Raw genomic sequence first — 13,985 nt, 5'->3', positions numbered from 1 at the left:
TGCCACTTCACCAAGGCTAAGCATTGGCTCAGGCTACACGCTAACATATTTCTATTTTTATTAGCACAATGAAATGATTTATTAGCAGAAAGAGTAATAAAAAAGCATTTGTAAACAGGCTCTGGACTGACTTGTCGATGGGCACGAGCCCAGCACAATAAAACAAATGAAAGGGCTTAATTAATAAAAATGTTCCAAACTTCCTGGAAAAAAAGACTCGCAGCCTCCGGTAACTGAGTACAAAAAAGTCCCTTGAACATTCAGTCAAATGAAGAATTCTTAACCGCACTTAGATCACCTCCAATCCTTCTTTCTGTCTTTGTATTAGCCAGCGGAGTTTCCATGTGCGGATACATTTACTTTCGGTCTGTAAATGACACAGAGCATGAGGAGAGGTCATGACCCTTCATTTTCCCCTGTGGTCCAATCACTGAGGATCTGACCGTGAGAGGGCGTGACCTTAGGAGCACTGTGACCATGACACGGTGCGAGTGGAAGAAGATGTAACTGTGGGAGGGCATGACTGCGAGAGGATGTGACTGTGAGAAAAGGTGACCATGACAGGATGTGTCCATGAAGGGAGGACTGTGACTGATATATGATAGCATACTTGGTTTCTCTTGCACAAGTTAACTTAGGTTAGGGCTTGAATAGTGTTATGCTGAAGCTCACTGCTCAGCTTGAATGGATACACTTATGTTCTGTTGTGTTGGAAGTCCCTCTGGATAAGAGAGTCTGCTAAATGACAGTAGTGTAATGTAATGTGATGGGAGACAGCCATAAGAAGATATGACCATGAATCCTAGTTTTGGGGTGCACCCGTCAGGCCCACTCACCCACACACTGGTTCCACTGGTAGTGCTGGGTGTACCCTTTGGGGCAGCTGCAGCGGTACCCCCCAAGCATGTTCTGGCAGCCATGCTGGCACCGGTGGTGTTTCCCGGCGCACTCGTCCACATCTGCCGGGAAGAGACACAAGTCAGAATGCAGCATGGCTTCTCTCAAACCCTGAGCTCTGGGGCTCTCGCGTGGCAGGTTTAGGGCCTAGGGAGAATTTCCCAGGATTTTACAAATGAATGTTCCACCTCTCTATATAGCAGGCAGATTTCGATTTCCCATGACTTAACAGGTGGAGATTTCCCACATCATTACATATGGACACTTCCCAAAGCTTGAAAGATCCGCACTGTCCAGGGGGCACAGTTTGGGAGACATTCTTTTTACTAAATGTGAACAATTTTAACCTTGACTCAAATAATCACTTAAGCATCCCATTGTAACTAGTGTTCTGTCTAGTAGGATTTAATGACAGATGGTGAACCTACAGTACTGGTGTAGCTCTTTGTGTGTCTTTGTGCATTTCACGTCTTTCTTACATTACTCCCTAAATCACAATTCAGATATTTCGGCCTTTGTTCCCTGAGCTCTGATGTCAATCTATCTTGATCCCTTTCTTTGATAGTCAGGCTGTGACTTGAATTGAAAGACTGCTTTCTACAATACCCTGAGTTAAGGTGAGGCCAGGAAAGTTCAACTCTATTTTTCTGAACGAATGATCCACATGAAAATTAAAATTTGCCATGCCAAATTATCCTGTCATGCTGAAGACTAGCAGACTATCCACAGCTCCACAGTCAGACACTTTGCCTCACATTGAGTTGGTAGTCAGATTTTACATCTGTTTCTGATATATGCTGTAACAAGGAAGGTAAACAGCTCGGTTCAGCTTTATTGTTATTCATTTATTTCATCCCGAGACGCATCCAAACTCTACAGCCCATTTATACAGCTGGGTTTCTCCAAATGGGATCCAGGTAGAGCACCTTGCTCAGGGGTATGGCAGCGATATTTCACCTGGAATCCCAGTCTACAGCGGCGGGCCCAGCGCACAAACCACCACCCTGCCCAACTGCAGCGTTTTATTCTCAGTAGGAAACTATTCCCTCGGTTGAAATGAAGTTATTTTGTTTGGAAACCCAGCAACAGAACTAATTTAGCGAGGGCTGGTAGGAATTGCGGTTTGACTCTCTCCTGCATGTAACCGCTTTGATTTTGGGACCCATTGCGCTCCCTTCAAAGGAACGACATGGGGCGGCTTATGAGTGCCAGTTTGTGCTTCTGGTGGCCTCAGCCCCGCATGAAAAGAGCGCAGGTCTGTGGGGTGGGTGAGGGGGTGGGGGGGACGGGGGCGGCTGGGACGTACCATCGCAGTGCAGACCGGTTGGATCCAGGGCATACCCCCGCTGGCATTCGCAGCTGAAGCTTCCGGGAGAATTCTGGCAGATACCCTTGACCCCACACAGCGAAGGATCGGTGGCGCATTCGTTATTGTCTGAGCGAGACAGTAAATATTAAAAAAAACACCCTTAAACAGCATCATTAAAAGGCACGCAGGGTGGTCGCCAGAGAAAAAACCCCATGGAAAGACTGGATGTACCCATCTCTCAGTCTTTCATAAGGCCACTGGCTTGCTGTGTGTTTGAGTTGTAAGACAAAATGCTGTCCCTGGGGTTCAATTTCAAATGCTTTGTGTCTTCTATTTTTAACAAAAATTAATTTCGTGCTCCAATTCAATACACATATTAAAATGTATCTATGAGGTAATCCACTGATGATTCGCAGAACAGCCCTAGGTGTTCTTAGACATTCTTTTATCATCAAGATTTTTTTGATTACTGCCCACTTCTGATACAGTGGTTCATCTCGGCTACCCCCCATCTGAGGAAAAATCGCTTCCCGATGTGAACACAGACGTGTTGTTTCCTTGTGCTTTTCCACTTCTGTTTTCAATAACTTCCACTTTTGCTGTTTGCCTGCACATCATGAAAATCCCTGCGTTTACGCTTGGCAAGCCGGCACCCTTAAACATTCTGCACAGGCATCCAAATAACATCTCGTAAAGCATTAGTGAGCAAAAGACCACCACTAAACTAAACATATGCAGTGTTGCCATAAACGCCGTCATTCAGGACAATATGAATGGATCACTGTATGATTCCAATTTTTGGTTTGTATCGATTTGACCCAGCTTCTTAAGCAGAGATTGTAAAATCTGTTGTGAGATCAAAGTACCCACTAGAGGCACACTGAGGCTACATTGTGCTTTGTCCTTAGTAACACAATGAGGCAAATGGTATTTATTTCCATTCATACACAACATCCCTGATTCATCTCAGTGAAAGTAGCAATCTCTTCTCTCCTCTTAAGGTCTGTCAAAGTTATGGAGAAGACACCGGTCAAAATACCTGGGCTGAAGAAGCATAAATACACACAACTTCCTCAGAGAAGAAATACACACTCTTTCCAAAGGCAATGTGTGGGCATGCGTCTGCCTCCAGATCGATCCAGTGAGTTTCTGCCTTCACCCGCCAGCAGGGGGCAGTGCGGGAAAAGGGGGGTGCGTGGCTCACCAATACAGGCGGTGTGGTGCTGTGTGAATCCAGGGGGACACTTGCAGGTGAAGCCCCCGATGGTGTTGACGCAGAGGAACTGGCAGTTGTGGCGCTTTGTCATGCACTCATCCAGATCTGTGGAAGAGCCGAAAAAAAAAAAAGCCTGGACTTTCACACAGAAGATGACTGGCAGTCTAAATTCAACTCCACAATTCTATCTCCCTGTCAAACCACAAGGCCATTTAGAGTAAGTGCTGCCTCATCTCTTTCAACAGTGACGGATGCATGTGCAGGTACATATTTACTACAGGCAAAGCACATTTATTTGATGTGACCACACTGCACTGCATCCAATAGTCTCTCTGTAAAACAGTTTGTTTCTCAAACATTTCAAGTATTTCTGTGCCGAGCTAACAAGTCCCGAATTATGTATTGCGTATACTGGACTGTAGGATGCAAGCCTTGAGTATTCTCTTAAATGTGAATGAGTGGTTAAGGAATCAGGCTTGTGAACAGAAGGGTACAGGTTTGTGTCCCATAGAGAGGCCTTTGAAATATTGCTAATTTTACTTACACCAGTCAACATTCACCTGCATAATTGGAAAATGGGTAAACAGTAAAGCCAGTCTGCATTGAATACAGGGAGTCATTTTCTGACACAAAGAGGCCAGTGGGAAGTAAGTCGTGGTTTTCTCTCACACCTTTACAGGTCCTGCCGTCCTCCTGGAGCAGGTAGCCGCGGGGGCAGGAACAGGAGTAACTGCCCTCCGTGTTCTTGCAGATGAAGTTGCACGGCTTGGGGGACATGCTGCACTCGTCCACATCTGACAGTCGGGTGCCAGAACCAGTGGCACACAGAGGAAAACATGGCACAAAGAAACAGGAATACATTCTCACTATGACACTATGACTCACTAATTCTTCCGTGACACTTTTCGATATTTCATTACCACAATATCAGTTAATTCCTCTGTGATAATCCAACGTGCCCATATATGATACGAAATTTTGAAAAAAATGTCAGAATACATGGCATGCATGTTATTGTACTCCTTTTTGTGCAGTATATTTGCAGAAAAGCCCAAACAGAGCCTAACTATGGATGCCATATAGGTATGGAGTAGCTAACCCTCTAACCTACCATCTCAGATTAGCAATATGAATAATTTTACATCTTATTCTCTAACATACATATAAAATTACATATGTAAGTATAAGTGATGATAATTTATTGAACTGCAATTCTCACAACCTTAAAAAAACATCTATTCCTTCATTTTTCTGATCAATAAACATTCGAAGGGGTGTCACCGTGCAGCACCAATGGCAAAAATATCAAATGGGGGTGTCATGTCTGGTGGTGGAGGGTGAGAGTGCGGCCGTGTGAGGAGGGTGGAGCCGTACCCACGCAGGAGGTCCCGGTGATGTCGGCGGCGTAGCCCGGCTTACAGTGGCAGCGGAAGGAGCCCATGGTGTTGATGCACTGGCCGTTCCTGCACAGGTTGGGCATCACCTTGCACTCGTCGATATCTGGGGGGGGTCAAAGGTCAAGAGTAAGTGAGCACATCCCTCACATGCGATAGGAGCTTGTTCTCGGGCCCTATGTCACCGTTATCATCATCATCATCGTCATCATCATCATCGTCAACATCATCATCATCAACATGTTCAACAACATTAATTAAAATTAATTAAAATTACATTCAAAATTACATTAATTAAAATTATAATTCATGTATGGGAATAAGCCACAAGACATTTAATGCACATTAATTAGCAAGATCGTATAATAAACATAACCCCCAAATTAAACGAGTAATAAAAAACTGTGTCTTTTGACGGCTGTTGAGGGAGCGGTGAAGGCTGGCCCCGGCCGCCCCCTCCCGGCCCCTCACCTGTGCCATCGGTGGCATAGCCGTGCCCGTGGGGGCACAGCCTCTTGTAGTGGGCGGTGCCAGGCAGGGGGCATAGCTCGCATTGGTTGCCCCAGCCACGCCCCCCATCGCAGCAGCACTGGGACTTGGTGGAGGGAACCCGGCTGCTGGAGGACATCTGGCACATGGTCTGCAGCACCTCGGTGAAGCAGAATCCCTCTCTGTAATCTGAGGAGGAAGGGGGGGAAACGGACACACTCACGCCACATACTGCTCATATGCTCTCACTTCATGAGTATTTCGCGTATTAATAATGGACAGGATTACTTTTCTACAGATTTATTTGGGGGGAACTGATAAAGGGCTTCCATTTCGTGTAGTGTAAAATGATGTTGTAAGAAATGCCTTCATGGAAATATTTGAGGTCAGAAAACAGCTGTTGTATTTGAGAAAGTGTTAGCCACATAAGATGAGCCTTGTTCATTCGTATCTCAGCCTTAAAATGAGAAATATTTTCTAGCAAGAATTTATGTGCCATTTACTTCTGTGCCCAGATTATTATTCCAGAGAATAAAATGCTTGTAGAAATGCATTTATCACTGGAGCATAATGAACAGCAGTCCAGTATACATCATACACATTGTGAGCTTGTACGCAGTGCTGTGAAATGCTTGTGCTGTTTCAGTGAGTGACAATTAGAGAAAATGACATTCCTTTGGAGGGTGTGGTTGACTGAGAGCTGTTGCTGTGGAGACGTGTGGTTGTTATGGTGACCATCGCGACGGCAGGGCTCGTCTGCGTAGGGACGGGGATGCTCACCCAGGCAGCGGGTCCGAGTGGAGTCCACCTGGAAGCCCTCGTTACACTCACACACATAGCTGCCAATGATATTCACGCAGCGACCGTTCTGACAGATTCCGGGCCTGGTGTGGCACTCGTTCTCGTCTGAGCGGACAGAGAGAGAGAGAGAGAGAGAGGCCAGGTTCAAACGGTTAACTGAGCACTACATTACACAGTTTATCACTTTCTTTGCTGATTACTGGTCTTAAATTAAGACCACACAATCTTTTTCTCTCACGAGAAAGGCTGCCTAACACAGCTCCCATGTTGCTCTGATACTGTAATTAGAAAACACTTCAGAGAAAGAATCAGTACTTTTATTTGAGATGCATTTTAACCATACTGATGGTGACAATAAATGGTGGTATTCTAGCTTCATAAAGACTGCAGGAATCCAATGGTTCACCAAGGTGGGCTTTGTGGGATTGGGCTTGAAACTGAAATTTAGCCACATGTTTGCATATTCAAATCCCCAGACGGCTGTGAGCTCTGACCAAGACCCTTAACCTGACAAATATACAGTAACAGTCAAAAGTTTGGACACACCTGACTGAGATAATGGGAAACATTCAAAGACATTTTGATAAAGACTTACACTTGAATACTTGAAATATGTTTCTTCTTGATGCCTATGTATGAATTTCTTTCCAACATTTTTTTAATTTTAAAAAATATTTTTGTATTTTTATAATATTTTTTTATATCACTTTTTTGCTCGGTGCATAATTCCATTTGTGTTATTTCATAGTTTTGATGTCCTCACTATTATTCTAAATTGTGGAAAACAGTAAAAATAAAGAAAGAAAAGTGTGTCCAAACCTTTGACTGGTACCATATACATACAAACACACACCCACACACACATACACACACACACACACACACACACACACATACACACACACGCTTGTGATAATATAAAAACATAGACGATAGCTTCTCACCCTGACACACTTCATCATCAGGCCTGCGCACCATCCCTGGAGGGCAGACGCACATGAAGGTGCCGATGAGGTTCTTGCAGCTCATGCCCCTGGACTCGCAGTCGTGAAGGCCCTCCGCACACTCATCCAGGTCTGGGGACAGAGCACACAGTGAGAGCCAAGCTCAGTCTGAACCTGCGCTACCGCTCATAGCAGCGGCGTGACCAGAAAACTGAAGAGTGGGAAAAAAAAACTGAGCTAGGCCTACTGTTTTAAACAGCAGTGTGACCAGAAAGAGTGAAAGTGTGAAACATCTGAACTAGCCCTATGGTCTCTCATAAGAGTGGTGCAACCAGAAAACTGAAGAGTGAAAAAAATAAGCTAAGACTACTGTTTTAGACATCAGCAGCACGACCACAAAACATAAGAGTCACACATCTGAACTAGCACTATGGTTTCTTATAATAGTGGTGCAACCAGAAAACTCTAGAGAAAAAAGTCAATCAACACTCTGTCATGGCCAGCTCATTGTTTGAAAATCCTGCTAAAAACTTTGACGACAAAATTACTCAACAAGTTGTTCAAGGAGTACATTCATTGGCAGGCACAAGGAAAGCAAGTACATCAAGTGTTGTAGGCACTCTGCCAGGTGAATGCAGGCTTGATCCTGAGAAACAGCTCTGCAGACAGTGATGGCAAAGTGACCTTTCATGAACCCCATAATGGGTGGAGCTACCATGGTCTGTCAATCACTGATTCATTAGAACCAATCAAAATACTGTTCTGTACAGCACTAGACTATGATTGGTTCACATAAGTGAATTGTTGAAAGTGCATGCTAGCTCCACCCATTTTGTGGTTCATAAAGCATCACGCTCTCTGATTGGTGCTTGTAGTCCCAGCGAGCCGCCCTCTTACCCTGGCACATCCTCCTGTCCTCTCTCAGGGTGTAGCCTCCCGGACAGGTGCACTCGTAGCCTCCGAAGGTGTTGATGCAGCGGAATGCGCATAGAAGGGGGTTCTGTGTGCACTCGTTTATATCTGAACCAAACCAATCAAGATCATCCACAATCACTAAGGTCACTGCCGGTGCAGGAACGTTGGTCATTTGCACATAAAATCTGGGTGTGGTGTCTCCACCCCAAAACACGCATCACCTGTGACACCTGTGCGGAGGAGTACTGTACTGTGCATGGCAGATGCATATATAAACACAACAAATTCATAAAGCGAAAACAAAGCATCTGAAATACCTCTGAAATTTACCATTTAACAGGCAGGCGTTTCTAAACAGAGAAGCGTGATGGTTAAACACATTTGAACCAACATGGTTGATCTATTTACCTTCGCAGGTCATCATGGGCCCAGGTTCAAAGCCTTCCTCGCAGTTACATTCAAACCCCCCGATCACGTTCGAACAGGTCCCGTTTCCACATGGGTTTCCCACAGAGCATTCATCAATATCTGCAAATGTAGAGGGACAGCATATGTTATGCGCATTGTCAAAAATATGTCAGATTTTTTTATTATTTACATGTTTTTCAGCTTTTTTCTGCCCACCAGCTTTCTTTCCATGCTTGACTGGTTCCATGAAGAACCTGCAGAACCCGTAACCCGCAATAGGGCCATGAATAAAGCTTGTCTTCTCAGCAGATTGCTTGGTCAAACGCAAACCTTTTACTAAATTAGTCTCATATTTTTATAGCTGTATGGATGGATTTTCCAATCCGAAATGTGCTCTGATAGAAACATTCTTCAGAATAGAGCACAAACACAGCATTCAGCTGTAGTTTATCAGTTTCAAGCATGTTTGAAATGAGAAACGGTAAACGAATGGGCTAATTAATTAACTTGCATTGGACACGGCCCTCCAGGCACTGAGGTCGTTTCTCATGCAGCGTATGAATGGCAGTCATTTAAAAAGGAGGGGTTCCTCACCGACACAGTGTACCCCGGTGTAGTTGAGGGTGTACCCCATGGGACACTCGCAGCGGAAGGACCCGTCTGTGTTGATGCAGTGCCCGTTGTAGCAGATGCCCGGATTCTCCACACACTCGTTGAGATCTGGGGTTCGCGTGGAGTGCACAGACAGAGATGAGACGTGAGACACAATCTGTAATCTTTACATTGGTAGCGGGGCATAGCAGTAAGGGAATTTTCACAAGGTGGTTGCAGGCACAAGTCCTTGATGAGGCACTGCTGGTGTAAACTTGAGCAAGACACTGTTCAGTAACTACCCAGCTCTGTGCTATGTAAGTTGCCCTGGTTAAGAATATCTGCTAACCAAACAAAACATTATGTTTCTTTGGAGTCACTGTCACCTGACATCAAAGCCATGAACAACACTGCAAATGACGCTGTAACTGTGTCATAATGAAGTTCCTAAACAGAGTTCACTGAGTTCTAGTGATTAGTCCCCTTAGTAAGATGCAGAGGAGACACTGAAAGAAATCCTTAAGAACGGGACAGACTTAACCAGACACAGCCTACAGTAAGTATACTGACAGAGGCTGATGTCGGTACAGTACCTATTCGGGTGTCCCCAACTCCCGGGATTATGCCGTGGCCAAAGGGACACAGCTCCTGGAACGCAGCTGTGACAAAAGGAAATACAACAAAAGAATAAAACAAGATCATGTTAAATAAAATATCCTTACACCTTACATAAAATTACTCTCAGACATCACAAAGGCACCAAAGATGGACAGTTTTTTTTATTAGATTTGCTGGTGAGTCCCACTTAATTGGTAAGTCCAGCTAAAACTTTCCCTGGGGATTTCCCAATTAAACTTAAAAAAAACTGTAAATGATTGAGGTAACAGCCCTATATTAACTGTGGGAGCTAAACTGCAGTAGACATGGGAAATGCCTCCTTCTGTGAGATTGTGGGTGCGGTTTGAGAGCTGTATGGCCTCTCATGTTACTGCCGTTCTTGTGAGATAGTGGATGTATTTCTAGAGGGTGGTGGGTTCTACCCCTCTTTTGCAGCAGATGCACCCAGTTTGAGAGGTGTGTTGGGGCTTCGCCCTCTTTTGTGAGACAGTGGGTGTGAGTTGAGACATGCTTTGCGCCCCGCCCACATTCCTTTGACAGAGCTGGATTGGTTAGAGAGTTATGTAGGCTGTGCCCCATTCCATGTGAGATGACGAGGTGGTTTGAGAGATACAACCCCTCCCCTTTTATAATGGTGGATGGTGGCTTGTGAGCCTGTAAATTGTGCGGTATTTTCAGTAGACAGTAGACTCTGCGTGATCTCCACCCTCCCTTTTGTGAGAGACTGGGCACGTTTTGAGAGCGTGCGCGGGCGTCCGTACCTTCCTGCTCCTTGGGGCACAGCTCGCAGGGGTCTCCCCAGCCCTCCTTGGGCATGGTGCTGCAGCAGCACTTGGCCTTGGTGGTGTTGAAGGCCTGGGGCACGGAGCACTTCCCGCTCTCAAACTTGGTGAAGCAGTAGCTCTCGCGGGTGTCTGCAGGAAGCAGGACAGGAGCGCGTCAGCCTAACGTCTCCTTCACAGATCAATAGCCACACACACAGCCAGAGGCATCTGCCAGAGGGATCTGTCAGGCCTGACTCTGCTGAACCTGTGGCACTGCTACTAACTCTGACCCAGGGCACCAGTCTTCAGCCATAAGTTCCTCCAGCTGATTATCTAGCTGTAATATCCAAATTATAAATGATATTACATATATTGCAAATTATATGTATTTTAAAATATGCTAAAATATACTAGATTTATTTCCATTAGCATACTGTTTGTAGAATACATTTTAGAATATGAAGTTAAAATGTGTTGTGTGTAGCACGTGTAAACATATGCTAATTTGTACCCAGCAGCAAACGAGGTAGAAACATGCTTCATATATCACAGTGTCACGGATTACTTCAATTATCTATGAAATCTACGGAATCTATGAAAATGTCAAGGTTCGTAAATTAAATAGGTAAAACCAACCAAAACATCTCCGTCCATTTTCTGACAGCACAAAGCCTGGCTTGCAAACACACTCAAAGCTGCCAGGGTTGTTGAAGCACGACCCAAATAGACAGATGTTGGGGTCTTCATCACATTCGTTAACATCTGTAAAAGAAAGACAAACCTTAATTCCTGAGTGCATCTCAACCCCTTCTGTCAAAAGTTCCAAGAGAGTGAAGCTTCATGAACTCCATCATGGGTGGAACTACAGGATGCTGTCAGTTACTGGATAGTATGAACCAATCAAAGGACTTTGATCACAGCAAAATTCTATTATTGGTTCAGGCTTAGTCACTGATAATATCTTCATACCACCATTTTGTGGTTCAGAAAGACTCTCTCTCCCATCACTAGTTACCAGAAACGGTCCAGGCTGGGCTGAGGGAAATTAACAATACATCATTGTTAGGTTGGATGGAGAAAACAAGGAGATGACATTAAGGCCACAAACACTGCCGTGCAATGCCACATGGGGAAAGCTAACGGAGGACCTTTGTAGGAAGGTGGTGATGTCATTCGACAGTTCAAATGAAGCAAACAAGAAGATCTGCTTTCCCCGGGCTCGCGGCAGGATGTGAGCAGAAAGCAGGAAAAATGAGAAACGCCAGAGGACGCCTGAACCCTGACAACGATTCTGAGGAGAGGCTTGTTTTTAATTTCTCCGAAGGAGAGGAGCCGTGCTGCCTTGACCTGGTCAAAGCGCCGCGAGCGAGCGAGGCCGGCCTCACCTACGCACTGCTCGCTCTGCACGATGTAGCCTGGCGGGCAGATGCAGCGGAACGACCCGTCCAGGTTGTGGCAGGTTCCCGGGGCGCAGGTTCCGGGAAATATGACGCACTCGTTGATGTCTGCTCCCACAGAGGCAAAGGGAGAGGAAGCGGTTACAGCGTGTACTTGTAAGCATGGCGAAAACCAGTTGTGCTCAGGAGAACCATCCTTGATCTTACTCTGTCACATTGTATTGATTTAGTAAATGTCTCTAAAAATGTCAAGATTTGATGATTTCAATCCAGGGGCAACTCCTCACACAAACACACACACACTCACGTGCACACACATGTGCACACACAAACACACACAAACACACACATACAGCATCTGTAGAAGGCCCTTACAGTACATGGGTGTTTAATAACTGCTTGGGAATGCCCAACTAAACATTTACCCTGGGGTTAAACTACCACTTTTAAATGACCAATTAACACATACCCCAGGAACGTAAATCCAGCGTGACAGCAGATGACTCTGCATACCTGCTGTTTTGTGACAGAGGAAATCAGAGGCTCACCAATGCAGTTCTTCCCATCCAGGGGGAGCTCGTAGCCGTCCTCACACAGACACTGGAAGGACCCGATGGTGTTGATGCACTGCCCGTTTCTGCACAGCAGGCCGTAGGACGAGCGGCACTCATCGATATCTGACACCAGAGAGACACCAGTACATTACGACTTCACATTCTCAGAGAATCTAGACTGCAGACAGTGTGGATGCACAGTGACAGTCAGTTCTGCTGTTTTGGTTATATATTTGGACACGGGAGCGATGGGACACGGCCGTGATGTCATCCAATGGAGGCGGGACCGTGTTGTGAGGCTCACCCATGCAGTCGTTGTTGTGTGTAATCTCGAACCCGGGGTAGCACAGACAGTTGTACGAGCCCACAGTGTTCTTGCAGGTTCCGTTCCCGCAAGGTCGGCGTTCACACTCATCAACATCTATGGAGAAAGACAATCCAGCTGGGTCAATCAGAATGTGGTCAATGGGGTCACACTATCTTTGAAAGTTTTGCTCAATGATGTGTTACCTTTTAATTGTGTAAAATATTTTTAAAGGCTTAGTAAAAAATTGGCATGAAATAGGTAATGCCTATTCGGTAACTGCTGAACAGCCTGAAATAATGAAAAAAGTGTAATAATGCAGTGCAATAATGCATTTTTCAAATCTATGGTTTCATGCACTTGTATCTCTACTTGCTAGCTTGTACCTTGTCTGGCCAACTACTGAAACTTTGTAATGCATCGCCTCTAATATTGTTGACTCCTTATGTGGCTATTTGCCTGTGTTACACTCTGCCTCACTTGAGTGGCTTTGGATACAAGCATCTGCCAAATGAATAAATGTAAATGTAAATGTATGCTTATGTCCTTATTAAACATCCTTAAACAGTTTGCCCAACACAATGTGTGACTGGATGTTGGCTGATACGAGGGGGTGGAATGTGTCACCTCACCCATGCACATCCGGAGGTTGGGCGTGGCCTTGAAGCCGTTGTGGCAGATGCAGCGGTAGCCGCCCTGGATGTCCACACACTCGCCGTGGCTGCAGACGTTGGGGATCTCCAGACACTCGTTCCGGTCTTTCAGTCACAAAAGAGGGGGAAGAGAAAAGATGCAACAGTGGGTCACAGTCTCCGGGTACACGCTGGCCATCGAACCACACGTCCTAGGCCCAGTTTTAAACATGCACAGCGTTGCCAAGGAACACAGCGGGCGAGAGAGAGAGAGATGGAGAGCAAATATGTGGTTGGCTCTGCCGCCTCCCCGTGGTGACAGCATCGCTGGATTGCGAGACTGCAGTCATGGCAGGTCTGGGGGTCAAACAGGGACACGGGGAGAGAGAGAGAGAAAGAAAGAGAGAGAAAGAGCTGAAGAGGGAAAGAGAGGGAAAGAGAGTGGGTGACAGAACAGAAAGAGAGAGGGAGGGAGGCAGCACACACTGTTTTTTTGCGTGATGTAGAACAGTGGTGAGAGCCCTGGGAGAACATTCATGAAAAGTACTATAAAAAACATCTGAATCAAAGCATATGTCCCACACTGTAATGCTTTCATGGAAAAGCAAAGAAAGGCACAGAATCTGGTTCAATTTGCGCCCATGACCACGCAAGACAGCTCACCTGCATATCACTTTGCGATTATACTGAAAGCATTACGAACGGCATCAGATAACTGCACGGCCATTTTAGTGTGGGCCGCTCTCTTAATT

At 45.5% G+C, this 13,985-nt stretch overlaps 1 protein-coding gene across 1 annotated transcript in view; it reads right to left on the bottom strand.

The window, feature by feature from the left end:
- Nucleotides 1-13,985, bottom strand: part of LOC118778447 (fibrillin-2-like) — an 86,397-nt gene that overhangs the window by 2,956 nt on the left and 69,456 nt on the right. Inside the window, exons 45-62 of the mRNA XM_036529977.1 lie at nt 13,234-13,359; nt 12,602-12,718; nt 12,292-12,420; nt 11,732-11,851; nt 10,983-11,108; nt 10,344-10,496; nt 9,558-9,623; nt 8,968-9,093; nt 8,374-8,493; nt 7,948-8,070; nt 7,051-7,182; nt 6,086-6,211; nt 5,288-5,494; nt 4,797-4,922; nt 4,094-4,216; nt 3,411-3,527; nt 2,204-2,332; nt 837-959 (exon numbers count right to left, since the gene is read on the bottom strand). Coding sequence (XP_036385870.1) covers nt 837-959; nt 2,204-2,332; nt 3,411-3,527; nt 4,094-4,216; nt 4,797-4,922; nt 5,288-5,494; nt 6,086-6,211; nt 7,051-7,182; nt 7,948-8,070; nt 8,374-8,493; nt 8,968-9,093; nt 9,558-9,623; nt 10,344-10,496; nt 10,983-11,108; nt 11,732-11,851; nt 12,292-12,420; nt 12,602-12,718; nt 13,234-13,359 — 2,289 coding nt within the window. The remainder of the gene's footprint in view (nt 1-836; nt 960-2,203; nt 2,333-3,410; nt 3,528-4,093; nt 4,217-4,796; nt 4,923-5,287; nt 5,495-6,085; nt 6,212-7,050; nt 7,183-7,947; nt 8,071-8,373; nt 8,494-8,967; nt 9,094-9,557; nt 9,624-10,343; nt 10,497-10,982; nt 11,109-11,731; nt 11,852-12,291; nt 12,421-12,601; nt 12,719-13,233; nt 13,360-13,985) is intronic.

The sequence above is a fragment of the Megalops cyprinoides genome, chromosome 5 (genome assembly GCF_013368585.1).
Source record: "Megalops cyprinoides isolate fMegCyp1 chromosome 5, fMegCyp1.pri, whole genome shotgun sequence".
Lineage (NCBI taxonomy): Eukaryota > Metazoa > Chordata > Actinopteri > Elopiformes > Megalopidae > Megalops > Megalops cyprinoides.
This window is presented reverse-complemented; position numbering and strand designations above follow the sequence as displayed.